Consider the following 27,220-nt stretch of genomic DNA (forward strand, 5'->3'; position numbering starts at 1 on the left):
AGACTGCTTGCTGTCAGTGAGTAAAATATTCGTAATTGAGGACCAGTGTCGCTCGCCCAGCTTATGAGTTTGTTACAATGTATCAGCGCAGGTAAGAGCCATCAGACGGGAGTCACTGCAACACTAACAAACCCTCAGCTGTGGGAGCCGGCCGAGGTCGGGACACATCATCTGCTCTCAATGTATACAACTGATATTCCCACTCTGACAGCAAGCAGAGATATGGACATTGGAGAGGAGATGAAACTCTGGACTACTTAAGGGGTTGTGCCAAGTTCTAAATTACGGGATAACTTGATGGGTGTGGTCCAACGGCCAGGACCCCCTGGATCCTGCGAATGGGGGTTCCGAAGGCCCCCCACAGAAATGGAGATCGCCGAGTCCGAGCGCCACCGATCTCCAGCCGAAACACATGATGCCGAGGCAAACATGTGCAACCTATGCTCCGTTCACACGGGGACCGTCGGGACCCCCATTCTCAGGATTAATGTGGGTCCTAGAGGTCAGACATGCACTAATCAAGTTATCATATATTTTCTAACTTGGCACAACTCCTTGATCGGTGGCAGTCCAACCGCTGGGACCCCTACAGATCCCGAGAACGGGGGTCTTGCAAGCTTACTGCTGTGCCATTCATTTCAACGCTGGCACTGGAGGTAGGTGAGCGTTTGTAGTTGGCATCTTCGCACACTCTCACTGCTCCATTCTGGCAGGGACCTTTGGGACCCCTGTTCTTGGGATCGGTGGGGGTTCCAGGGCTCAAACCCCCACCGATCGTCAAGCTATCCTGCGGATAGGGGGTAACTAACTTGGCACAACCCCTGATTGGCGCCTACGTGGGACCACCTTCATCCAACATCCTTCAGCTTCCTGAGTAAAATGCCCCTTACAAGGGGTTAGAGACCCCCCGTCCATGTGTCCTATTAGGCTGAATGGACCAGGCCGCTTCCTTGGGATCCCACTCTCCGACCCAAAACAGAGCGGTGCTCTGGAGGACATAACGGAGCAGCACGACATTTCTGGCTACAGTGAGGACCCCGATGAAGCCCATGAAAGCTCCTCCAGTATTCGGGAAGGGTCCGCCGAGGGAATACTTACAGTGCTATAGACGGCTGAGACGGCCGAGGGGGAGAAGATCCGTTCATCGAGGCTCTGCGACAGCGCCCCCCGAGAAAGTCTAATGCTGGTGGTTAAGGAAGACTCGAGGAAACGCCGGCACCTCGGCTGGCAGAGAAGAGGAGCACACAATGGGAGAGCCGGGTGCCAACCTCTGTGGACGGGGCACAATGACAGCCTTGTCTGTGTGGGCTCGGCTCCTCACCATTCATGAGATGCGAGCGGCAGCCATGTACAGAAGGCGGCTCCCCGGACCCCCACCCGCTGCGAGCAGAAAGCACCCCTCCTTGACCTGGTTCATGCCACCTCAGGGCCTTGTAGGGGTCATTTTGCCCTTGCCTGTAGAGTGGGGGTGCCAGGCTCCCATGGAGGATAGAGCCAACCAGCGCCGGGCGTCCGACCGCCGATCCCTCGGCATGGCACTCTACAAGGCGTCCACTGCTGAGACTGAGAGGCGGCGATATATGTGGCAGAGAGCGGCGGCGCTGCGGCCGGCGACACGGAGCACAGAGAGGGTCTTTTATCCCAGCAGGGATCGGTCACGTGGGGGATGGGGGGAGCGAGAAGGCTGCTGTTGTTCCAGCACGGCTGCTCTCGGCGCTCCAGCTGCAGCCCGGACCCCCCTCTCCCTCCCGTCAGAATGGTTTTGGCTGAGCTAAGCAATGAGCAGCGAGTCAGGAGCCGGTTCATTCCACTGCAGCAGAGGGCGGAGGGGGAGCACAGAGCCGGGCGCACTAGAGTAGTAATGCAGGCCAGGGCCGAGCGCCAGCCGGGTGCACTATAGTAATGCAAGCCGGGGCCGAGTGCCAGCCTGGTGCACTATAGTAACACGAACCGGGTCCGAGTGCCAGCCTGGTGCACTATAGTAACACGAACCGGGTCCGAGTGCCAGCCTGGTGCACTATAGTAACACAAACCGGGTCCGAGTGCCAGCCTGGTGCACTATAGTAACACGAGCCGGGTCCGAGTGCCAGCCTGGTGCACTATAGTAACGCGAGCCGGGTCCGAGTGCCAGCCTGGTGCACTATAGTAACACGAGCCGGGTCCGAGTGCCAGCCTGGTGCACTATAGTAACATGAACCGGGTCCGAGTGCCAGCCTGGTGCACTATAGTAGTAATGCAGGCCAGGGCCGAGCGCCAGCCTGGTGCACTATAGTAACACGAGCCGGGTCCGAGTGCCAGCCTGGCGCACTATAGTAACACGAGCCGGGTCCGAGTGCCAGCCTGGTGCACTATAGTAACGCGAGCCGGGTCCGAGTGCCAGCCTGGCGCACTATAGTAACACGAGCCGGGTCCGAGTGCCAGCCTGGCGCACTATAGTAACACGAGCCGGGTCCGAGTGCCAGCCTGGTGCACTATAGTAACACGAGCCGGGTCCGAGTGCCAGCCTGGTGCACTATAGTAACACGAGCCGGGTCCGAGTGCCAGCCTGGTGCACTATAGTAACACGAGCCGGGTCCGAGTGCCAGCCTGGTGCACTACAGTAACACGAGCCGGGTCTGAGTGCCAGCCTGGTGCACTATAGTAACACGAGCCGGGTCCGAGTGCCAGCCCGATGCACTATAGTAACATGAGCCGGGACCCACCGCCAGCCTGGTGCACTATAGTAACACGAGCCGGGTCCGAGTGCCAGCCTGGTGCACTATAATAACACGAACCGGGCCGACCGCCAGCCTGGTGCACTATAGTAACACGAGCCGGGTCCGAGTGCCAGCCTGGTGCACTATAGTAACACGAGCCGGGTCCGAGTGCCAGCCTGGTGCACTATAGTAACACGAGCCGGGTCCGAGTGCCAGCCTGGTGCACTATAGTAACACGAGCCGGGTCCGAGTGCCAGCCTGGCGCACTATAGTAACACGAACTGGGTCCGAGTGCCAGCCTAGTGCACTATAGTAGTAATGCAGGCCAGGGCCGAGCGCCAGCCTGGTGCACTATAGTAACACAAACCGGGTCCGAGTGCCAGCCTGGTGCACTATAGTAACACGAACTGGGTCCGAGTGCCAGCCTAGTGCACTATAGTAGTAATGCAGGCCAGGGCCGAGCGCCAGCCTGGTGCACTATAGTAACACGAGCCGGGTCCGAGTGCCAGCCTGGCGCACTATAGTAACACGAGCCGGGTCCGAGTGCCAGCCTGGTGCACTATAGTAACGCGAGCCGGGTCCGAGTGCCAGCCTGGCGCACTATAGTAACACGAGCCGGGTCCGAGTGCCAGCCTGGCGCACTATAGTAACACGAGCCGGGTCCGAGTGCCAGCCTGGTGCACTATAGTAACACGAGCCGGGTCCGAGTGCCAGCCTGGTGCACTATAGTAACACGAGCCGGGTCCGAGTGCCAGCCTGGTGCACTATAGTAACACGAGCCGGGTCCGAGTGCCAGCCTGGTGCACTACAGTAACACGAGCCGGGTCTGAGTGCCAGCCTGGTGCACTATAGTAACACGAGCCGGGTCCGAGTGCCAGCCCGATGCACTATAGTAACATGAGCCGGGACCCACCGCCAGCCTGGTGCACTATAGTAACACGAGCCGGGTCCGAGTGCCAGCCTGGTGCACTATAATAACACGAACCGGGCCGACCGCCAGCCTGGTGCACTATAGTAACACGAGCCGGGTCCGAGTGCCAGCCTGGTGCACTATAGTAACACGAGCCGGGTCCGAGTGCCAGCCTGGTGCACTATAGTAACACGAGCCGGGTCCGAGTGCCAGCCTGGTGCACTATAGTAACACGAGCCGGGTCCGAGTGCCAGCCTGGCGCACTATAGTAACACGAACTGGGTCCGAGTGCCAGCCTAGTGCACTATAGTAGTAATGCAGGCCAGGGCCGAGCGCCAGCCTGGTGCACTATAGTAACACAAACCGGGTCCGAGTGCCAGCCTGGTGCACTATAGTAACACGAACTGGGTCCGAGTGCCAGCCTAGTGCACTATAGTAGTAATGCAGGCCAGGGCCGAGCGCCAGCCTGGTGCACTATAGTAACACGAACTGGGTCCGAGTGCCAGCCTAGTTCACTATAGTAGTAATGCAGGCCAGGGCCGAGCGCCAGCCTGGTGCACTATAGTAACATGAGCCGGGTCCGAGTGCCAGCCTGGTGCACTATAGTAACACGAGCCGGGTCCGAGTGCCAGCCTGGTGCACTACAGTAACACGAGCCGGGTCCGAGTGCCAGCCTGGTGCACTACAGTAACACGAGCCGGGTCCGAGTGCCAGCCTGGTGCACTATAGTAACACGAGCCGGGTCCGAGTGCCAGCCAGGTGCACTATAATAATGCAAGCCAGGGCCGACCGCCAGCCTGGTGCACTACAGTAACACGAGCCGGGTCCGAGTGCCAGCCTGGTGCACTATAGTAACACGAGCCGGGTCCGAGTGCCAGCCTGGTGCACTATAGTAACACGAGCCGGGTCCGAGTGCCAGCCTGGTGCACTACAGTAATGCAAGTCAGGGCCGACCGCCAGCCTGGTGCACTACAGTAACACAAGCCGGGTCCGAGTGCCAGCCTGGTGCACTATAGTAACACGAGCCGGGTCCGAGTGCCAGCCTGGAGCACTACAGTAACACGAGCCGGGTCCGAGTGCCAGCCTGGTGCACTACAGTAACACGAGCCGGGTCCGAGTGCCAGCCTGGTGCACTACAGTAACACGAGCCGGGTCCGAGTGCCAGCCTGGTGCACTACAGTAACACGAGCCGGGTCCGAGTGCCAGCCTGGTGCACTACAGTAACACGAGCCGGGTCCGAGTGCCAGCCTGGTGCACTACAGTAACACGAGCCGGGTCCGAGTGCCAGCCTGGTGCACTACAGTAACACGAGCCGGGTCCGAGTGCCAACCTGGTGCACTACAGTAACACGAGCCGGGTCCGAGTGCCAGCCTGGTGCACTACAGTAACACGAGCCGGGTCCGAGTGCCAGCCTGGTGCACTACAGTAACATGAGCCGGGTCCGAGTGCCAGCCTGGTGCACTATAGTAACACGAGCCGGGTCCGAGTGCCAGCCTGGAGCACTACAGTAACACGAGCCGGGTCCGAGTGCCAGCCTGGAGCACTACAGTAACACGAGCCGGGTCCGAGTGCCAGCCTGGTGCACTACAGTAACACGAGCCGGGTCCGAGTGCCAGCCTGGTGCACTACAGTAACACGAGCCGGGTCCGAGTGCCAGCCTGGTGCACTACAGTAACACGAGCCGCGTCCGAGTGCCAGCCTGGTGCACTACAGTAACACGAGCCGGGTCCGAGTGCCAGCCTGGTGCACTACAGTAACACGAGCCGGGTCCGAGTGCCAGCCTGGTGCACTACAGTAACACGAGCCGGGTCCGAGTGCCAGCCTGGTGCACTACAGTAACACGAGCCGGGTCCGAGTGCCAGCCTGGTGCACTACAGTAACACGAGCCGGGTCCGAGTGCCAGCCTGGTGCACTACAGTAACACGAGCCGGGTCCGAGTGCCAGCCTGGTGCACTACAGTAACACGAGCCGGGTCCGAGTGCCAGCCTGGTGCACTACAGTAACACGAGCCGGGTCCGAGTGCCAGCCTGGAGCACTACAGTAACACGAGCCGGGTCCGAGTGCCAGCCTGGTGCACTACAGTAACACGAGCCGGGTCCGAGTGCCAGCCTGGTGCACTACAGTAACACGAGCCGGGTCCGAGTGCCAGCCTGGTGCACTACAGTAACACGAGCCGGGTCCGAGTGCCAGCCTGGTGCACTACAGTAACACGAGCCGGGTCCGAGTGCCAGCCTGGTGCACTACAGTAACACGAGCCGGGTCCGAGTGCCAGCCTGGTGCACTACAGTAACACGAGCCGGGTCCGAGTGCCAGCCTGGTGCACTACAGTAACACGAGCCGGGTCCGAGTGCCAGCCTGGTGCACTACAGTAACACGAGCCGGGTCCGAGTGCCAGCCTGGTGCACTACAGTAACACGAGCCGGGTCCGAGTGCCAGCCTGGTGCACTACAGTAACACGAGCCGGGTCCGAGTGCCAGCCTGGTGCACTACAGTAACACGAGCCGGGTCCGAGTGCCAGCCTGGTGCACTACAGTAACACGAGCCGGGTCCGAGTGCCAGCCTGGTGCACTACAGTAACACGAGCCGGGTCCGAGTGCCAGCCTGGTGCACTACAGTAACACGAGCCGGGTCCGAGTGCCAGCCAGGTGCACTACAGTAACACAAGCCGGGTCCGAGTGCCAGCCTGGTGCACTACAGTAACACGAGCCGGGTCCGAGTGCCAGCCTGGTGCACTATAGTAACACGAGCCGGGTCCGAGTGCCAGCCTGGTGCACTATAGTAACACGAACCGGGGGGTCCGAGTGCCAGCCTGGTGCACTATAGTAACACGAGCCGGGTCCGAGTGCCAGCCCGGTGCACTATAGCAGATATATCACACCAAGACTGAGGAAGCTTCTGGGAGAATCTACAACAAAATATTACACGTCCCAACGTAATATACCGCCTAGTTTTCTAACAGACCGATGGAAGGTATAGCATACGATCGTAAAACATAATATATCAACTGATAATATAACAGACCGTTGGGAGATAATATAATATATACTATATAGTATAATAATATACTACCCAGACCATATCACATACAGCAATGTATTATACCACCTGATATGATATAAACCCACACAGTATGATATACTACCTGATAATAGGCCACTACATTCACCTAAACAGTATAATACACCACCAGGACAATATAATATAAACGTGGAAATTATAATAGACCTCTGGAAGATATCACATACACCGCACCATATAACCTACCTCCTAATATCATACACAGTATAAACAGCAGTGAAAGATATAACATACCACTCGGCCGATATCTCACAGGGGGAAATATAACATATAGAGGATAACATGATGTAACCTCTGACAATACATCGCCCAGATAATATATCACACAGTCATACAATATAATACATATATAACATACCCCCTGATGATATAGTCAGGGTGGTATGTGATATCAGATACATACTGGATAACACGATACACCGCCTGCCAATAACAAGCCGCTCCACGGTCAGAGATGTATTTCGTTTTCCTCTCCTGTCCGGTAAGTAATAGACCCTCCATTGGAGGGGACTGAACGGCGCGGCCTTCAAGAGTGACATCACAGGCTGGGAACAAGATGGCGGCCAGCGTTGTGCGGGCGACGGGCACGCTGTAGTACCCAGGGCGCGGTGAGTGTACATGCCATTTACATACAAGGGGCGGTGGAGGATTTCGTACCTGCATGTAGATCCCCGGCTTCCCCATCAATAACGAATCTGCTCTTGTGCCCAACGTGTAGCGTGCGAGCGAAAACTCCGGACCCCTACAGCCAGGAGCCGATGGTGGGGCCCTTCACATTCTGGGGGTCTCTGCAATCTACGGAATGGCGGAGGGTCTGACCAACAGAAGGATTACATGACTGGAGGGGAGTCAGGAACCCGCAGCCAAGTAGTCTTGGGGACCCAGTGGTTAGAGCAGTTGGCCAGACTCAGGGGCCACACAGTCGGGGCAGTCAGCTAGTGCCGGGGGGGCCGCACAGTCGGGGCAGTCAGCTAGTGCCGGGGGGGCCGCACAGTCGGGGCAGTCAGCTAGTGCCGGGGGGGCCGCACAGTCGGGGCAGTCAGCTAGTGCCGGGGGGGCCGCACAGTCGGGGCAGTCAGCTAGTGCCGGGGGGGCCGCACAGTCGGGGCAGTCAGCTAGTGCCGGGGGGGGCCGCACAGTCGGGGCAGTCAGCTAGTGCCGGGGGGGCCGCACAGTCGGGGCAGTCAGCTAGTGCCGGGGGGGCCGCACAGTCGGGGCAGTCAGCTAGTGCCGGGGGGGCCGCACAGTCGGGGCAGTCAGCTAGTGCCGGGGGGGCCGCACAGTCGGGGCAGTCACCTAGTGCCGGGGGAGCCGCACAGTCGGGGCAGTCAGCTAGTGCCAGGGGGCCGCACAGTCACGGCAGTCACCTAGTGTCGGGGGGGCCGCACAGTCGGGGCAGTCAGCTAGTGTCGGGGGGCCGCACCGTGGTCTTCCCTCTGATCGGCTCTGTAGATGTGACTAATGTGAGCGGCTGGTGAATAATGACAGCAGAGCAGCAATCGCAGAGTCATGTAGTCCGGCGGGGCGGTGGGGGGGGGGTTACTGGAGGTCAGGACAAGACGTCTTGTCAGGTGCTCCACATGTACACAAGCTGCAGCATTGCACAACCCTCACCTAGAGAGCAGCCGGCGGGGGAGGGGCAGGTGGGGGGGGGGGGGGGGCGCAGGAAGGTTAGACCCCCCTCCATACACCACTGCAGGTAAGACAAGCTGCACCTCCGCGGTCACTGACTCATATAAACACGGCCCTCCGGTCACATGACTGCCGGCGTGATATAAACACCTCAGGACTTATTATTAGTCCCCCCTTCCCTCCCCCGGTCACACAGAGTTACACAATGTTATACAAGAACCGTGACGAAGACCAGCGGGTATCAGATGCCCCACAACAAGTGGGCGGACGGCTCAACATCTCTGCTTGCTGGCAGTGAATGGAACCATCGTGACCTCGTCCTCCTTACAGCTGAGGGGTTATTACAATACTGCTGGGATTGTCTGCACTGCTACATTGTAACAAACCATCAGCTGAGAGGATTTCAGCCGTTCTCATCTGCATTCTGTTTCATCATAGGAAAACCGAACCCAAGCCCGGAAAACAAACGGAGCGCCCCTGACTAGAAGGTGGTCTACAGGATGAACCAGTGAATAGAGTCTCCATTCACACCCACGCTGACAGCAAGCAGAGGTCTTGGCCTAGAGGCGGATTCCAGTTCCAAAACTTTTCATTCTAAGTTTACACTTCATGAAAGGAGTTTTAGCGAGTTGTAAAGTTTTCCCCTCCCCACAGGACAACTTTATGATTAGTGGGGGTCCGACTGCTGGGACCCCACAGATCCTGGGAACGAGGGTCCGTCCAGTCCCTGTGTGAATGGGGGTGGAGGTCCCGGAGTCGAGCCGCTGCTTGTCACTTCACTGGCAGCACTGTAGCCTCCGGCAGGTGATTGAGGTGAATGGAGCCACACAGGTAAAACCTCGTGTCCGCTCCACGCAGGGACTGACGGACCCCCGTTGTCGGGATAGATGGGGGTCCCGGCGGTAAGACCGCCACAGTTATAAAGTTATCCTCTATCGCGTGGGGATAACAGAGAGGACGTCTCTTCGGCACGGCGGTGGATACGTACGGACATTTAAGTGAATTTCACACGGGCGAATGCAATATCGGGCCGTGAAACTCAGCCCAATATGGCGCTCGCCATCGTGCGTCCCGGCGGACGGGAGGCGTTTTTGTTTTAAAACCGCCTCACTTCAGGAAAGTAGCGATCTTCAATGGGAAACGCCGCGTCGCATTCGCGTGCACCTCGCACGCCGAGCGAAGGCCTTCCCAGCCCCATTGAAAACAATGGACATGGCGTTCCGAGGGAACACCCAAAGATTGGATATGCCGCCATTTTTTTCCACGCCCCTCAAAAGAATGGGGCTCACATGCTTGCGTATCGCAACACAGAAATCTCGTGAGATTTTATCGGCCGCGTGAAAGCGGCATTAGGGTATATTTACGCTACGGAATCAGAGGGGGATTTTTCCACATCTACACCCGTGGAAGAAACCTGCAGCGACGCCGCGCATTTCTGCAATAGATCGTCAAACGGACTGAAGCCCTCGCGAACGGGCAAAATCTGCATCCGGAATTTCCAATGTAGCGCAGCGCTGAGAAGCGACATCACTTTAATTCGCAACACGGATTTCAAATCCTTAGTAGAAAAAACGACGTCATGAACACAGCGACGCGGAAACCCATTCATATGGCCCAGAGGTGGACCTTGGCGTGAAATCCGCGCCAAAACCCGCTGTGTACACTCACCCCTAAGGCCGTACTTACACAGGCGATTCTCTCGTGCGAGTATTGTGGGCTGCGAGACGGACACAAATATCCATTATTTCAATAGGTGCGTTTACATTCTCCTCTCGCAGCGATGTCCCACTTTTGCGCGATATCGCCCATTATTTCCTATGGGAGGCAAAAATACCTTCTGCGTGCGATTTCAATATTACAAGTGCTGGAGGAACATGTGACCTTTTTTACCGCGCGTGAAACCCACATGTCCGGTGACAAAATGGCGGGTCTAAGAGCGAGATCGCGGAGAGTTTCTCGTAGTGATATCATACGCTCCCGTGTAAATACGGCCTTACAGCGCAGCGTGAACCACTATTATAACCACGTGGGTGGGCGCGGGTCACATGACCACAGGTGAATGATGGCGGAATATAAGGAAACATTCAATGCCACACGAGATGTCACCAGCGACCGATCGCCTATCGTGTCCGCGGACTTCTGGCGCGGCGTCCAGCAGCGGCGCTCTCCGCTCTACATGCAGCAGGGCCAGGTTGGACGTGGGAAGAAATGGCGCAGAACTGGTTAACACCAACCATGCAGCGGATTCCACGGCCACAGACGGACCAACGAGCGAGAGGACGGACGGACAGACGGACGGACGGCGCCGCAGACAACTTCCTGCTGAACTCCCACAAAGGTCACAGCGAGAAAACGAAAACAGAAAGTAACGGCGTGAGTCACCGGGATTGTGCAAGAGCCGAGCGCACTGCTAAATATAGAGCCGCGGGAGGGGCCCGAAACACAGGACCGAGCCGAACAGACCCCCCTGCCCCTGATATACAGGGGAACCCCGCTCCTACAGGACAGAGCAAGACTGCCCCCCTCAATATACAGGGGAACCCCGCTCCTACAGGACAGAGCAAGACCACCCCCCCTCAATATACAGGGGAACCCCGCATCTAATGGACAGAGCAAGACCGCCCCCCCTCAATATACAGGGGGACCCCACTCCTACAGGACAGGGCAGAACTGCCCCCCCCCCAAATATACAGGTGAACCCCACTCCTAAAGGACAGAGCAGAACTAACCCCCCCCAAATATACAGGGGAACCCCGCTCCTACAGGACAGAGCAAGACTGCCCTCCAATATACAGGGGAACCCCACTCCTAAAGAACAGAGCATAACTGACCCCCCCCCCCAATATACATGGGAACCCCGCTCCTACAGAACACAGCAAGACTGCCCCCCCAATATGCAGGGAAACCCCGCTCCTACAGGACACAGTGGAACCGACCCCCCCAGTACACAGGGGAACCCCGCTCCTACAGGGCAGAGCTGACCCCCAATATACAGGGGAACCCCCCTCCTACAGGACACGGCAAGACTGCTTCCCACCACCCAATATGCAGGGGAACCCTGCTGCTACAGGACAGGGCAGAACTCACCCCATGCAATACACAGGGGAACCCCGCTCCTACAGGACACAGCTAGACTGGCCCCCAATATACAGGGGAACCCCGCTTCTACAGGACACAGCTAGACTGCCCCCCAATATACAGGGGAACCCCGCTTCTACAGGACACAGCAAGAATGCCCCCCAATATACACGGGAACCCCGCTTCTATAGGACACAGCAAGAATGGCCCCCAATATGCAGGGAAATCCCACTCCTACAGGACACAGAGGAACTGACCCCCACCATATACAGGGGAACCCCTGCTTCTACAAGGCAGAACTGACCCCAAATATACAGGGGTACCCCACTCCTACAGGACAGGGCAGAACTGAACCCCCCCCCCCCCAATATACAGGTGAACCCCGCTCCTACAGGACATGGCAAGACTGCCCCCCCAATATGCAGGGAAACCCCGCTCCTACAGGACACAGTGGAACCGACCCCCCCTAATATACAGGGGAACCCCGCTCCTACAGGGCAGAACTGACCCCCAATATACAGGGGAACCCCGCTCCTACAGGGCAGAACTGACCCCCAATATACAGGGGAACCCCGCTCCTACAGGACAGAGCAGAACTGACCCCCCCAATATACAGGGGAACTCTGCTTCTACAGGACAGAGCAGAACTGACCCCCCTAAAATAAAGGGGAACTCTGCTTCTACAGGACAGAGCAATACTGACCCCCCCCCAAAAATAAAGGGGAACTCTGCTTCTACAGGACAGAGCAGAACTGACCCCCCCCCCCCAAAATAAAGGGGAACTCTGCTTCTACAGGACAGAGCAGAACTGACCCCCCCCAAAATAAAGGGGAACTCTGCTTCTACAGGACAGAGCAGAACTGACCCCCCCCCCCAATATACAGGGGAACTCTGCTTCTACAGGACAGAGCAGAACTGACCCCCTCAAAATAAAGGGGAACTCTGCTTCTACAGGACAGAGCAGAACTGACCCCCCCCCCCAAAATAAAGGGGAACTCTGCTTCTACAGGACAGAGCAGAACTGACCCCCCCAAAATAAAGGGGAACTCTGCTTCTACAGGACAGAGCAGAACTGACCCCCCCCCAATATACAGAGGAACCCCGCTCCTACAGGACACAGAGGAAGTGACTCCAACAATATACAGGGGAACCCCGCTTCTACAGGGCAGAACTGACCCCAAATATACAGAGAAACCCCGCTTCTACAGGACAAGGCAGAACTGGCCCCCAATATACAGACGAACCCCGCTCCTACAAGACAAGGCAGAACTGGCCCCCAATATACAGACGAACCCCGCTCCTACAGGACAGAGTAGAAGTAACCCCCGCAATATAAAGGGGATCCAGTCCTACAGGACAGAGTAGAACTGACCCCCTCAATATAAAGGGGAACCCCGCCCCTGTAGGACAGGGCAGAACTCCCCCCCAATATACAGTGGAATCTTGCTCCTACAGGACAGGGCAGAACTGACACCCCACCCCCAATATTCAGAAGAACCCCGGTCCTACAGGAAAGGGCACAAATGATCCCCCCAATACTTATGGAAGCCCCGCTCTTACAGGACAGAGCAGCACTGATCCCCCTAGTGTCATCATGTCACCGTCAGCTCATCGCCGTCCTAGGCCCCCCCAGTGTCAGCTCTTCGCCGTCCTGATCCCCAATAATGCCGTCTGGGGGCCCCCGTCCGCCCCAAAGACAGTACTTTCCATATTTTTACATTTAAAACCCCTAAACAATACGGGGTCTTGAAGGCAGCAAAATTTACATCACCCCCCCCCCCCCCTCCCCCAGGCGCAGATAACAACGTAGATACAGATATCATACTCACATTCAGCAGACTTCATTATCTCTGCGCCTCATGCGCCAGAGTGTGATATGTATATTTTATACAGGGATGGGTGGACAGGAGTGTAATATGTATATTGTGTCTGGGGGTGTAGAATATGAGTATATAGTGATGTGGAGGAAGGAGAGTAATATGCATATTATGATGCTGGAATGTAATATGTAAAGAGTGATAGGGAGGGAGAAGTAAAATATGTATAATATGAGGGTGGTTATGGAATATGTATACCTTGATGGTGGTTGTAGATGGAAGGAGTGTAATATGTATATAGTGATGGAGTGGAAGGAGTGTAATATGCATATCACGATGGAGTGGAAGGAGTGTAATATGCATATCACGATGGAGTGGAAGGAGTGGAATATGCATATCACGATGGAGAGGAAGGAGTGTAATATGCATATCACGATGGAGAGGAAGGAGTGTAATATGCATATCACGATGGAGAGGAAGGAGTGTAATATGCATATCACGATGGAGAGGAAGGAGTGTAATATGCATATCACGATGGAGAGGAAGGAGTGTAATATGCATATCACGATGGAGAGGAAGGAAGGAAGGAGTGTAATATGCTTATAGTGATGCCTGGTATATACGGTAAATAGTGATGGGGAAGGAAATGTGTAATATGTATATTATAATGAAGTGTCGGATATGCATATAGTGATAGCTGTATGTATGGTATATATAGTGATGGGGAAAAAGTGTAATATGTATATTATGAGGCTGGAGTGCAATATGTATATAGTGATGGGGTAAGGAGTGTAATATGTATATTATGATGAAGGTGTTGGATATGTATGTAGTGACGCATCAGATATAAGGTAAATATCAATGGGGAGACAGATGGATTATGATGGAGGTTGTCAGCTACGTATACAGTGATGGGGAGGCAGGAGTGTAATATGTATACAGTGATGTCTGTTATTTACAGTATATAGTGATGAGGAAGGAGGAGTGTAATATGTATACAGACATGTGTTGGTTGGATATGTATATAGTGATGTCTAGTATGTACAGCATATAGTAATGGGGAAGGAGGGGTGTAACATATTATAATGGGGTGTCGGATATGTATATAGGGATGCCTGGTATATAGTGATGGGAAGGAGTGTCATATGTGCATTATCATGGGGGTGTTGGATATGTATACGGTGCTGGCTGGAATGTACAGTGTATAGTCATGGAAGGCAGGCGCGTAATATGTGTATGATGGTTGGGTCGTCGGCCATATATACGGTTCTGGATGGTATGTAATGTATATGGTGATGGGAAGGAGTGTAATATGTGTATTATGATGGGGATGTTGGATATGTATACAGTGCTGGCTGGTGTGTACGACATATAGTGATAAGAAGTATAATATGTATATTATGATGGCGCATGTCAGATATGTATATGGTGCTGGCTGGCATGTACGGTATATAGTGATGGAAAGGAGTGTAATATGTATTGCATAATAGTGTACCAGATATGTACACGGTTCTGGTTGGTATGTACAGTATTTGGTGATGGTAAGGAGTGTAATATGTATTATGATGGGGGTGTCGGATAGGTATACAATGATGGTTGGAAGGAGTGTAATATGTATTATTATGGGGGTGTTGGATATGTATACGGTGCTGGCTGGTATGTACAGTATACAATGATGGGAGTGTAATATGTGTATTATGATGGGGGAGTCAGATATGTATACGGTGCTGGCCGGTATATAGTGATGGTTGGAAGGAGTGTAATATGTATTATAATAGGGGTGTTGGATAGGTATAAAGTGCAGGCGGGTATATAGTGATGGTTGGAAGAAGTGTAATATGTATTATGATGGGGGAGTGTCGGATATGTATACGGTACTGGCTAGTATATAGTGATGGGAGTGTATTATGTGTATTATGATGGGTGTGTCGGATATGTATAAGGTGCTAGCTGGTATACAGTGATGTGAGTGTAATATGTGTATTATGATGGGGATGTCAGATACGTATACAGTGCTGGCCGGTACATAGGGATGAGAGCGTAATATGTGTACTGTATTACGATGGGGGTGTCAGATATTTATACGGTGCTGGCTGGTATATAGTGATGGGAGTGTAATATGTATATTACGATGGGGGTGTCTGATATGTACATGGTACTGGCTGGTATATAGTGATAGGAGTGAAATGTGTATTATGACAGTGGTGTAGGATATGCATACAGTGCTGGATGGTATATATGGTATATAGTGATGGGAGTGTAATATGTGTATTATGATGGGGGTGTCAGATATGTATACGGTGCTGGCCTGTATATAGTGATGGTTGAAAGGAGTGTAATATGTATTATGATGGGATGTCGGATATGTATACGGTGCTGGCTGGTAAATAGTGATGGGCAGGACTGTAATGTGTGTATTATGATGGGGTGTCAGATATGTATACGGTGCTGGCCGGTATATAGTGATGGGCAGGAGTGTAATATGTGTATTATGATGGGGTGTCGGATATGTATACGGTACTGGCTGATATCTAGTAATGGGAGTGTAATATGTATATTTATGATGGGGTGTCGGATATGTATACGGTGCTGGCCGGTATATAGTGATGGGAGTGTAATATGTGTATTATGATGGAAGTATCAGATATGTATACGGTGCTGCCCAGTATATAGTTATGGGCAGGAGTGTATTATGTGTATTATGATGGGGTGTCAGATATGTATACGGTGCTGGCCGGTACATAGCAATGGCAGGAGTGTAATATGTGTATTATGAAGGGGGTGTCGGATATGTATACAGTGCTGGCCGGTATATAGTGATAGGCAGGAGTGTAATATGTGTTTTATGATGGGGGTGTCAGATATGCATACAGTGCTGGCCGGTATATAGTGATGGGCAGGAGTGTGATATGTGTATTATGATGGGTGTCAGATATGTATACGGTGCTGGCTGGTAAATAGTGATGGGCAGGACTGTAATATGTGTATTATGATGGGGGTGTCGGATATGTATACGGTACTGGCTGATATCTAGTGATGGGGGTGTAATATGTGTATTTATGATGGGGTGTCAGATATGTATACGGTGCTGGCCAGTATATAGTGATGGGAGTGTAATATGTGTATTATGATGGGGTATCAGATATGTATACGGTGCTGCCCAGTATATAGTTATGGGCAGGAGTGTAATATGTGTATTATGATGGGGGTGTTAGATATGTATACGGTGCTGGCCAGTATATAGTGATGGGAATTAGTGTAATATGTGTATTATGATCAGGTGTCAGATATGTATACGGTGCTGGCTGGTATATAGTGATGGGCAGGAGTGTAATATGTGTATTATGATGGTGGTGTCAGATATGTATACGGTACTGGCCGGTAGATAGTGATGGGCAGGAGTGTAATATTTGTATTATGATGGGGTGTCAGATATGTATACGGTGAACAGTATATAGTGATGGGCAGGAGTGTAATATATGCATTATGATGGTGGTGTCAGATATGTATACGGTGCTGGCCGGTATATAGTGATGGGGGTGTAATATGTGTATTATGGTGGGGTGTCAGATATGTATACGGTACTGACCGGTAAATAGTGATGGGCAGGAGTGTAATATTTGTATTATGATGGGGTGTCAGATATGTATACGGTGCTAGCTGGTATACAGTGATGTGAGTGTAATATGTGTATTATGATGGGGTGTCAGATATGTATACAGTGCTGGCCGGTATATAGTGATGGGCAGGAGTGTAATATGTGTATTATGATGGGGTGTCAGATATGTATACGGTACTGACCGGTAAATAGTGATGGGCAGGAGTGTAATATTTGTATTATGATGGTGGTGTCAAATATGTATACGGTGCTGGCCGGTATATAGTGATGGGCAGGAGTGTAATATGTGTATTATGATGGGGTGTCAGATATGTATACGGTGCTGGCCGGTATATAGTGATGGGCAGGAGTGTAATATTTGTATTATGATGGGGTGTCAGATATGTATACGGTGCTGGCCGGTATATAGTGATGGGCAGGAGTGTAATATTTGTATTATGATGGGGTGTCAGATATGTATACGGTGCTGGCCGGTATATAGTGATGGGAGTGTAATATTTGTATTATGATGGGGTGTCGAATATGTATACGGTGCTGGCCGGTATATAGTGATGGGCAGGAGTGTAATATGTTTATTATGATGGTGTTGTCAGATATGTATATAGTGATGGGCAGGAGTGTAATATGTGTATTATGATGGGGTGTCAGATATGTATACAGTGCTGGCTGGTATATAGTGATGGGAGTGTAATATGTGTATTATGATGGGGTGTCAGATATGTATACGGCGCTGGCCGGTATATAGTGATGGGCAGGAGTGTAATATTTGTATTATGATGGGGTGTCAGATATGTATACAGTGCTGGCTGGTATATAGTGATGGGAGTGTAATATGTGTATTATGGTGGGGTGTCAGATATGTATACGGCGCTGGCCGGTATATAGTGATGGGCAGGAGTGTAATATGTGTATTATGATGGGGTGTCAGATATGTATACGGTGCTGGCCGGTATATAGTGATGGGAGTGTAATATGTGTATTATGATGGGGTGTCAGATATGTATACGGGGCTGGCCGGTATATAGTGATGGGCAGGAGTGTAATATGTGTATTATGATGGGGTGTCAGATATGTATACGGTGCTGGCCGGTATATAGTGATGGGCAGGAGTGTAATATGTGTATTATGATGGTGGTGTCAGATATGTATACGGTGCTGGCCGGTATATAGTGATGGGAGTGTAATATGTGTATTATGATGGGGTGTCAGATATGTATACGGGGCTGGCCGGTATATAGTGATGGGCAGGAGTGTAATATGTGTATTATGATGGGGTGTCAGATATGTATACGGTGCTGGCCGGTATATAGTGATGGGCAGGAGTGTAATATGTGTATTATGATGGTGGTGTCAGATATGTATACGGTGCTGGCCGGTATATAGTGAGGGGAGTGTAATATGTGTATTATGATGGGGTGTCAGATATGTATATAGTGATGGGCAGGAGTGTAATATGTGTATTATGATGGGGTGTCAGATATGTATACGGTGCTGGCCGGTATATAGTGATGGGAGTGTTATATATATACAGTGATGGGGGTCGTCAGTCAGGTATACGGTATATTCTGCCCCCCTGCCCTCCCCGGTGCCCCCGGTGTGAGGCACAGCTGTGGCCGGTGAAGGATACGCTGCAGCAGCAGGCGACGGTTGCAGGGCCCGGATCCCGGGGTGTGAGGCGGAGGAGGCCGCAGGGGGAGGAGGAGGCACGGCGGAGCTGGGTACAGCAGCGGGCACGGCAGCGGAGGGGGGAGGCCCCAGCACCCCGGTCCCGGCTCCGGTGGGTGCGGCGGATTTCAGGGCCGGCTTGTGCGGTAAACTCATGGCCGGGCCGGGTTCAGGAGCGGACCCTCATGGGAGCGCGGCTTGGGGGACACGGGAGCCGCTGTCGGTCTGGGGATGCGGGGAGATACCGGCGATTTTCCTCACTCAGAGACCGGAGCATCCAACATGGCGCTGCGTCCGCCTCCAGCAGTCCGGCAGGACGGACATTCGGCGATCTCCGGCAGCATTCGGGTGCGCTCGGAGAGGGGGTCGAGCCACCGAAGACCGCTCGGCAATCTTCGGAAACGATCGAGTCTGTTGGTAGCAGGAAGAGGCTGAGTGATGCCCGGCTGCTGGGGAGATCGCTGGAGGGAGGGGGCGTGGTCACTGCTCAGCAGGGTAAATAACTGTTTCGGAAAGCATCGCAAAGAGGCGGTCCCATAGGAGGAGCCTCATAACATACACGAAGTGAAAGGGGCGTGACCAGGCGAAGAGCTTCGGAGGGGCTCGGAAACTTTCGGTTTCGGCTTGATACTGACAGTATGTCTCCCCTCTGTGGTGAAGGCTGCTCATAACAACGGAAATCAACCCGTGTCAGAGGAAGCAATTGTGCGAGCGCAGTTGTAACCCAGGAAACAGGCCCCGCCCCTCCTCGACCGTGGGAGGAGCTTGCAGTATGGAATGAGTGAGTGACAGGACGGAATGTAATCCGAGGGGAGACATGGCGGCTCTGATATACTGATGTATCCAAGCCCGCCGTGTGATACTACCTGATGTATCCAAGCCCACCGTGTGTGATACTGCCTGATGTATCCAAGCCCGCCGTGTGTGATACTGCCTGATGTATCCAAGCCCGCCGTGTGTGATACTACCTGATGTATCCAAGCCCGCCGTGTGTGATACTACCTGATGTATCCAAGCCCGCCGTGTGTGATACTACCTGATGTATCCAAGCCCGCCGTGTGTGATACTACCTGATGTATCCAAGCCCGCCGTGTGTGATACTGCCTGATGTATCCAAGCCCGCCGTGTGTGATACTGCCTGATGTATCCAAGCCCACCGTGTGTGATACTGCCTGATGTATCCAAGCCCGCCATGTGTGATACTGCCTGATGTATCCAAGCCCGCCGTGTGTGATACTGCCTGATGTATCCAAGCCCGCCGTGTGTGATACTACCTGATGTATCCAAGCCCGCCGTGTGTGATACTACCTGATGTATCCAAGCCCGCCGTGTGTGATACTGCCTGATGTATCCAAGCCCGCCGTGTGTGATACTACCTGATGTATCCAAGCCCGCCGTGTGTGATACTACCTGATGTATCCAAGCCCGCCGTGTGTGATACTACCTGATGTATCCAAGCCCGCCGTGTGTGATACTACCTGATGTATCCAAGCCCGCCGTGTGTGATACTGCCTGATGTATCCAAGCCCGCCGTGTGTGATACTGCCTGATGTATCCAAGCCCACCGTGTGTGATACTGCCTGATGTATCCAAGCCCGCCATGTGTGATACTGCCTGATGTATCCAAGCCCGCCGTGTGTGATACTGCCTGATGTATCCAAGCCCGCCGTGTGTGATACTACCTGATGTATCCAAGCCCGCCGTGTGTGATACTACCTGATGTATCCAAGCCCGCCGTGTGTGATACTACCTGATGTATCCAAGCCCGCCGTGTGTGATACTACCTGATGTATCCAAGCCCGCCGTGTGTGATACTGCCTGATGTATCCAAGCCCGCCGTGTGTGATACTGCCTGATGTATCCAAGCCCGCCGTGTGTGATACTGCCTGATGTATCCAAGCCCGCCGTGTGTGATACTGCCTGATGTATCCAAGCCCGCCGTGTGTGATACTGCCTGATGTATCCAAGCCCGCCGTGTGTGATACTGCCTGATGTATCCAAGCCCGCCGTGTGTGATACTGCCTGATGTATCCAAGCCCGCCGTGTGTGATACTGCCTGATGTATCCAAGCCCGCCGTGTGTGATACTGCCTGATGTATCCAAGCCCGCCGTGTGTGATACTGCCTGATGTATCCAAGCCCGCCGTGTGTGATACTGCCTGATGTATCCAAGCCCACCATGTGTGATACTGCCTGATGTATCCAAGCCCACCGTGTGTGATACTGCCTGATGTATCCAAGCCCCCCGTGTGTGATACTGCCTGATGTATCCAAGCCCACCGTGTGTGATACTGCCTGATGTATCCAAGCCCACCGTGTGTGATACTGCCTGATGTATCCAAGCCCACCGTGTGTGATACTGCCTGATGTATCCAAGCCCGCCGTGTGTGATACTGCCTGATGTATCCAAGCCCGCCGTGTGTGATACTGCCTGATGTATCCAAGCCCGCCGTGTGTGATACTGCCTGATGTATCCAAGCCCGCCGTGTGTGATACTGTTTGATGTATCCAAGCCTGCCGTGTATGATACTGTTTGTATCCAAGCCTGCCGTGTGTGATACTGTTTGTATCCAAGCCTGCCGTGTGTGATACTGTTTGTATCCAAGCCTGCCGTGTGTGATACTGTTTGTATCCAAGCCTAACGTGTGTGATACTGCTTGATGTATCCAAGCCTGACGTGTGATACTACCTCATGTATCCAAGCCCGCCGTGTGTGATACTGCTTGATGTATCCAAGCCTGACGTGTGTGATACTGCTTGATGTATCCAAGCCTGACGTGTGATACTGCCTTATGTATCCAAGCCCACCATGTGTGATACTGCCTGATGTATCCAAGCCCACCATGTGTGATACTGCCTGATGTATCCAAGCCGACAATGTGTGATACTACCTGATGTATCCAAGCCTGAAGTGTGTGTGATACTGCCTGATGTATCCAAGCCTGACGTGTATGATACTGCTTGATGTATCCAAGCCTGACGTTTGTGATACTACCTGATGTATCCAAGCCTGAAGTGTGTGTGATACTGCCTGATGTATCCAAGCCTGAAGTGTGTGTGATACTGCCTGATGTATCCAAGCCTGCCGTGTGTGATACTGCTTGATGTATCCAAGCCTGACGTGTGTGATACTGCTTGATGTATCCAAGCCTGACGTGTATGATACTGCTTGATGTATCCAAGCCTGAAGTTTGTGATACTACCTGATGTATCCAAGCCTGAAGTGTGTGTGATACTGCCTGATGTATCCAAGCCTGCCGTGTGTGATACTGCTTGATGTATCCAAGCCTGACGTGTGTGATACTGCTTGATGTATCCAAGCCTGACGTGTGTGATACTGCTTGATGTATCCAAGCCTGACGTGTGTGATACTGCTTGATGTATCCAAGCCTGACGTGTGTGATACTGCTTGATGTATCCAAGTCTGACTTGTGATATTGCAGGCTGTATCAAAGCCTGCAATGTGTGATACTGCCTGATGTATCCACGCCCACCATGTGTGATACTGCCTGGTGTATCCATGCCCACCATGTGTGATACTGCCTGATGTATCCAAGCCCACCATGTGTGATACTGCCTGATGTATGCAAGCCCACCATGTGTGATACTGCCTGATGTATCCACGCCCACCATGTGTGATACTGCCTGGTGTATCCATGCCCACCATGTGTGATACTGCCTGATGTATCCAAGCCCACCATGTGTGATACTGCCTGGTGTATCCACGCCCACCATGTGTGATACTGCCTGGTGTATCCACGCCCACCATGTGTGATACTGCCTGATGTATCCAAGCCCACCATGTGTGATACTGCCTGATGTATGCAAGCCCACCATGTGTGATACTACCTGATGTATCCAAGCCTGATGTGTGATACTGCCTGATGTATCAAAACCTGCCTCATAGGGTATTGCCTAATGTATTGAAGTTCACTGCATAGGATACTGCATGCTGTATCCAAGCCCGAAGTGTGTGATACTGCTTGATGTATCCAAGCCTGCCGCATGCAATTCTGCCTGATGCATCCAAGCCCGTCGCATGCGATTCTGCCTGATGCATCCAAGCCCGCTGCATGCGATTCTGCTTGATGCATCCAAGCCCGTCGCATGCGATTCTGCCTGATGCATCCAAGCCCGTCGCATGCGATTCTGCCTGATGCATCCAAGCCCGCTGCATGCGATTCTGCCTGATGCATCCAAGCCCGTCGCATGCGATTCTGCCTGATGCATCCAAGCCCGCTGCATGCGATTCTGCCTGATGCATCCAAGCCCGCTGCATGCGATTCTGCCTGATGCATCCAAGCCCGTCGCATGCGATTCTGCCTGATGCATCCAAGCCCGTCGCATGCGATTCTGCCTGATGCATCCAAGCCCGCTGCATGCGATTCTGCCTGATGCATCCAAGCCCGCTGCATGCGATTCTGCCTGATGCATCCAAGCCCGCTGCATGCGATTCTGCCTGATGCATCCAAGCCCGCTGCATGCGATTCTGCCTGATGCATCCAAGCCCGCTGCATGCGATTCTGCCTGATGCATCCAAGCCCGCTGCATGCGATTCTGCCTGATGCATCCAAGCCCGCTGCATGCGATTCTGCCTGATGCACCCAAGCCCGCTGCATGCGATTCTGCCTGATGCATCCAAGCCCGCTGCATGCGATTCTGCCTGATGCATCCAAGCCCGCTGCATGCGATTCTGCCTGATGCATCCAAGCCCGTCGTATGCGATTCTGCCTGATGCATCCAAGCCCGTCGTATGCGATTCTGCCTGATGCATCCAAGCCCGCTGCATGCGATTCTGCCTGATGAACAATGAAGTTCAATGTTGATAAATGTAAGGTTCTGCACATGGGCAGGAGAAACGGATGTCACCAATATACACTAAATGGGGGACTGCTAGGGAAAAGTGATATGGAAAAAGACCTGGGGGTACTAGTGGACTGTAGACTGAACTGGAGTAACCAATGTCAGTCAGCTGCTGCAAAAGTTAATAAAGTCTTGGGGTGCATTAAAAGAGGTATAGGGGCGAGGGACGAGAACATTATCCTCCCACTATATAAGGCACTTGTCAGACCTCACATGGAATACTGCGCACAGTTCTGGTCACCGGGGCTCAGGAAAGATGTTACAGTACTGGAGGGGGTTCAAATAAGAGCAACTAAACTAATACATGGAATGAAGGGACTGGAATACCCAGAGAGACACCAAAACTGGGATTATTCACCCTCTAAAAAAGACGGCTAAGGGGCGACCAAATAACTGTGTATAAATACATGAGGGGACAATACAAGGATCTCTGCCATGATCTGTATATACACAGGACTACGACGGTAACAAAGGGGCATCCGCTACATCTAGAGGAAAGCAGGTTTCATCACCAACACAGAAGGGGGTTCTTTACTGTAAGAGCAGTTAGACTGTGGAACTCTCTGCCTGAGGACGTGGTGATGGCAAAATCCATAGAGGAGTTTAGGAGGGACTAGATGTCTTTCTAGAGCGGAAGGATATTACAGGATATGGACATTAGGTGACCAGCGGGTTGTTGATCCGGGTCTTACATTCAGGTAGAACTCAAACATTGACCCAGGGATCATCCTGACTGCCATTAGGGAGTCAGGAAGAAATTTTCCCCCAAAATGGGCTAATTGGCTCCTGCCTCTTGGGGGTTTTTTGCCTTCCTCTGCCCCCCCGCGCACTTCTCGTTAGTCATTCGTTCATCGTCTTTCTGTCCGCTTAGAATCACTTGTTTGTTCGCTTATCGTTTGGTTTAAATGACGCGCCATTCAGACAAATTATCGTTTATCGTCCATTTTCCATCGATAATCTTATGTTTAAACGGTCGTCTTTAAAAGCAAAACCAGCCGCACCCCTGATCACTGAGGAATGGTACATACTCTGATTGCGTTACAGTTACTAGTGGGGTACCACAGGGGGCAGTATTGGATGGGTCACTGTTACTAGTGGGATACCACAGGGGGCAGTATTGGAGGGGTCACAGTCACTAGTGGGGTACCACAGGGGGCAGCAGTGGAGGGGTCACCATTACTAGTGGGGGACCATAGGGGGCAGTATTGGAGGGGTCACAGTCACTAGTGGGGTACCACAGGGGGCAGTATTGGAGGGGGACACCGTTACTAGTGGGGTACCACAGGGGGCAGTATTGGAGGGGGACACCGTCACTAGTGGGGTACCACAGGGGGCAGTATTGGAGGGGGACACCGTTACTAGTGGGGTACCACAGGGGGCAGTATTTGAAGGGTACTATTACTGTAACAAGGGGGCGCTCCAATAACTATGTATAGATATATCAGGGGTCAGTACAGAGATCTCTCCCATCATCTCTTATACCCAGGACTGTAACAAGGGGGCGCTCTAATAACTATGTATAGATATATCAGGGTCAGTACAGAGATCTCTCCCAGCATCTAATATACCCAGGACTGTAACAAGGGGGCGCTCTAATAACTATGTATAGATATATCAGGGTCAGTACAGAGATCTCTCCCATCATCTATTATACCCAGGACTGTAACAAGGGGGCGCTCTAATAACTATGTATAGATATATGACAAAATCGCTAAAAGACTAGAAGAGGGGCCTGGAGTGTAATAATATTACATGTTAGATCACTGACCGGTCGGTGATCGGGGATTATTCTGATTGCCAGATTGGAGTCGGGAAGGAATTCTTTCCCCTTAAATGAGGAAAATTGGCTTCTACCTCATTGGGGTTTTTTGTCTTCCTCTGGATCAACATTGGGGGTAATAGGCTGCACTGGATGGATGGACGCGGGGCTTTTTTCAGCCTTACACACTATCTTACTATATTATATATGATACTGCCTGCTGTGTCCAAACCTAATGTGTGTGTGATACTAGCTTCTGTATCTTAGCCTCTCATATATGACGTAGCTAAGCTGGTTGCTATATCCAAGGCCCCCATGTGTGATACCGGCTGCTGTATCCAAGCCCGCCATGTGTGACACTGGCTGCTGTATCTAAGCCCACCATGTGTGACACTGGCTGCTGTATCCAAGCCCGCCATGTGTGACACTGGCTGCTGTATCCAAGCCCGCCATGTGTGACACTGGCTGCTGTATCCAAGCCCGCCATGTGTGACACTGGCTGCTGTATCCAAGCCCACCATGTGTGACACTGGCTGCTGTATCTAATCCCATCATGTGTGACTCTGGCTGCTGTATCCAAGCCCGCCATGTGTGACTCTGGCTGCTGTATCCAAGCCCGCCATGTGTGACACTGGCTGCTGTATCCAAGCCCGCCATGTGTGACTCTGGCTGCTGTATCTAATCCCATCATGTGTGACTCTGGCTGCTGTATCCAAGTCCGCCACGTGTGACACTGGCTGCTGTATCCAAGTCCGCCATGTGTGACACTGGCTGCTGTATCCAAGCCCACCATGTGTGACACTGGCTGCTGTATCTAATCCCATCATGTGTGACACTGGCTGCTGTATCCAAGCCCACCATGTGTGACACTGGCTGCTGTATCTAATCCCATCATGTGTGACACTGGCTGCTGTATCCAAGTCCGCCACGTGTGACACTGGCTGCTGTATCCAAGTCCGCTATGTGTGACACTGGCTGCTGTATCCAAGCCCGCCATGTGTGACACTGGCTGCTGTATCCAAGCCCACCATGTGTGACACTGGCTGCTGTATCTAATCCCATCATGTGTGACTCTGGCTGTTGTATCCAAGTCCGCCATGTGTGACACTGGCTGCTGTATCCAAGCCCGCCATGTGTGACACTGGCTGCTGTATCCAAGCCCGCCATGTGTGACACTGGCTGCTGTATCCAAGCCCGCCATGTGTGACACTGGCTGCTGTATCCAAGCCCGCCATGTGTGATACTGGCTGCTGTATCCAAGTCCGCCATGTGTGATACTGGCTGCTGTATCCAAGTCCGCCATGTGTGACACTGGCTGCTGTATCCAAGTCCGCCATGTGTGACACTGGCTGCTGTATCCAAGCCCGCCATGTGTGACACTGGCTGCTGTATCCAAGCCCGCCATGTGTGACACTGGCTGCTGTATCCAAGCCCACCATGTGTGACACTGGCTGCTGTATCTAATCCCATCATGTGTGACACTGGCTGCTGTATCCAAGTCCGCCATGTGTGACACTGGATGCTGTATCTAATCCCATCATGTGTGACTCTGGCTGTTGTATCCAAGTCCGCCATGTGTGACTCTGGCTGCTGTATCCAAGTCCGCCATGTGTGACTCTGGCTGCTGTATCCAAGTCCGCCATGTGTGACTCTGGCTGCTGTATCCAAGCCCGCCATGTGTGACTCTGGCTGCTGTATCCAAGCCCGCCATGTGTGACTCTGGCTGCTGTATCCAAGCCCGCCATGTGTGACTCTGGCTGCTGTATCCAAGCCCGCCATGTGTGACACTGGCTGCTGTATCCAAGTCCGCCATGTGTGACACTGGATGCTGTATCTAATCCCATCATGTGTGACACTGGCTGCTGTATCCAAGTCCGCCACGTGTGACACTGGCTGCTGTATCCAAGTCCGCCATGTGTGACTCTGGCTGCTGTATCCAAGTCCGCCATGTGTGACGCTGGCTGCTGTATCCAAGCCCGCCATGTGTGACACTAGCTGCTGTATCCAAGTCCGCCACGTGTGACACTGGCTGCTGTATCCAAGTCTGCCACGTGTGACGCTGGCTGCTGTATCCAAGCCCGCCATGTGTGACACTGGCTGCTGT

The 27,220-nt window shown here is 52.9% G+C and overlaps 1 protein-coding gene across 6 annotated transcripts in view; it reads right to left on the reverse strand.

Moving 5' to 3' along the window:
* EIF4G3 (eukaryotic translation initiation factor 4 gamma 3) overlaps window positions 1-18,859 on the reverse strand; it is a 66,955-nt gene extending 48,096 nt beyond the window's left edge. For 4 of the 6 annotated variants that reach the window (XM_066606278.1, XM_066606277.1, XM_066606280.1 and 1 more), the window contains exons 1-2: window positions 18,458-18,858; window positions 1,099-1,177 (exon numbers count right to left, since the gene is read on the reverse strand). In XM_066606278.1, the coding sequence (XP_066462375.1) occupies window positions 1,099-1,177; window positions 18,458-18,651 (273 nt within the window). In that variant the 5' untranslated portion in view covers window positions 18,652-18,858. Of the gene's footprint in view, window positions 1-1,098; window positions 1,178-18,457 lie in introns of all 6 variants that reach the window. The other 2 variants (XM_066606276.1, XM_066606275.1) reach the window with 1 other exon arrangement.
* Between the last annotated feature and the right edge of the window lie 8,361 nt (window positions 18,860-27,220).

This window comes from Eleutherodactylus coqui, chromosome 6 (genome assembly GCF_035609145.1).
Source record: "Eleutherodactylus coqui strain aEleCoq1 chromosome 6, aEleCoq1.hap1, whole genome shotgun sequence".
Taxonomy (NCBI): Eukaryota; Metazoa; Chordata; class Amphibia; order Anura; family Eleutherodactylidae; genus Eleutherodactylus; species Eleutherodactylus coqui.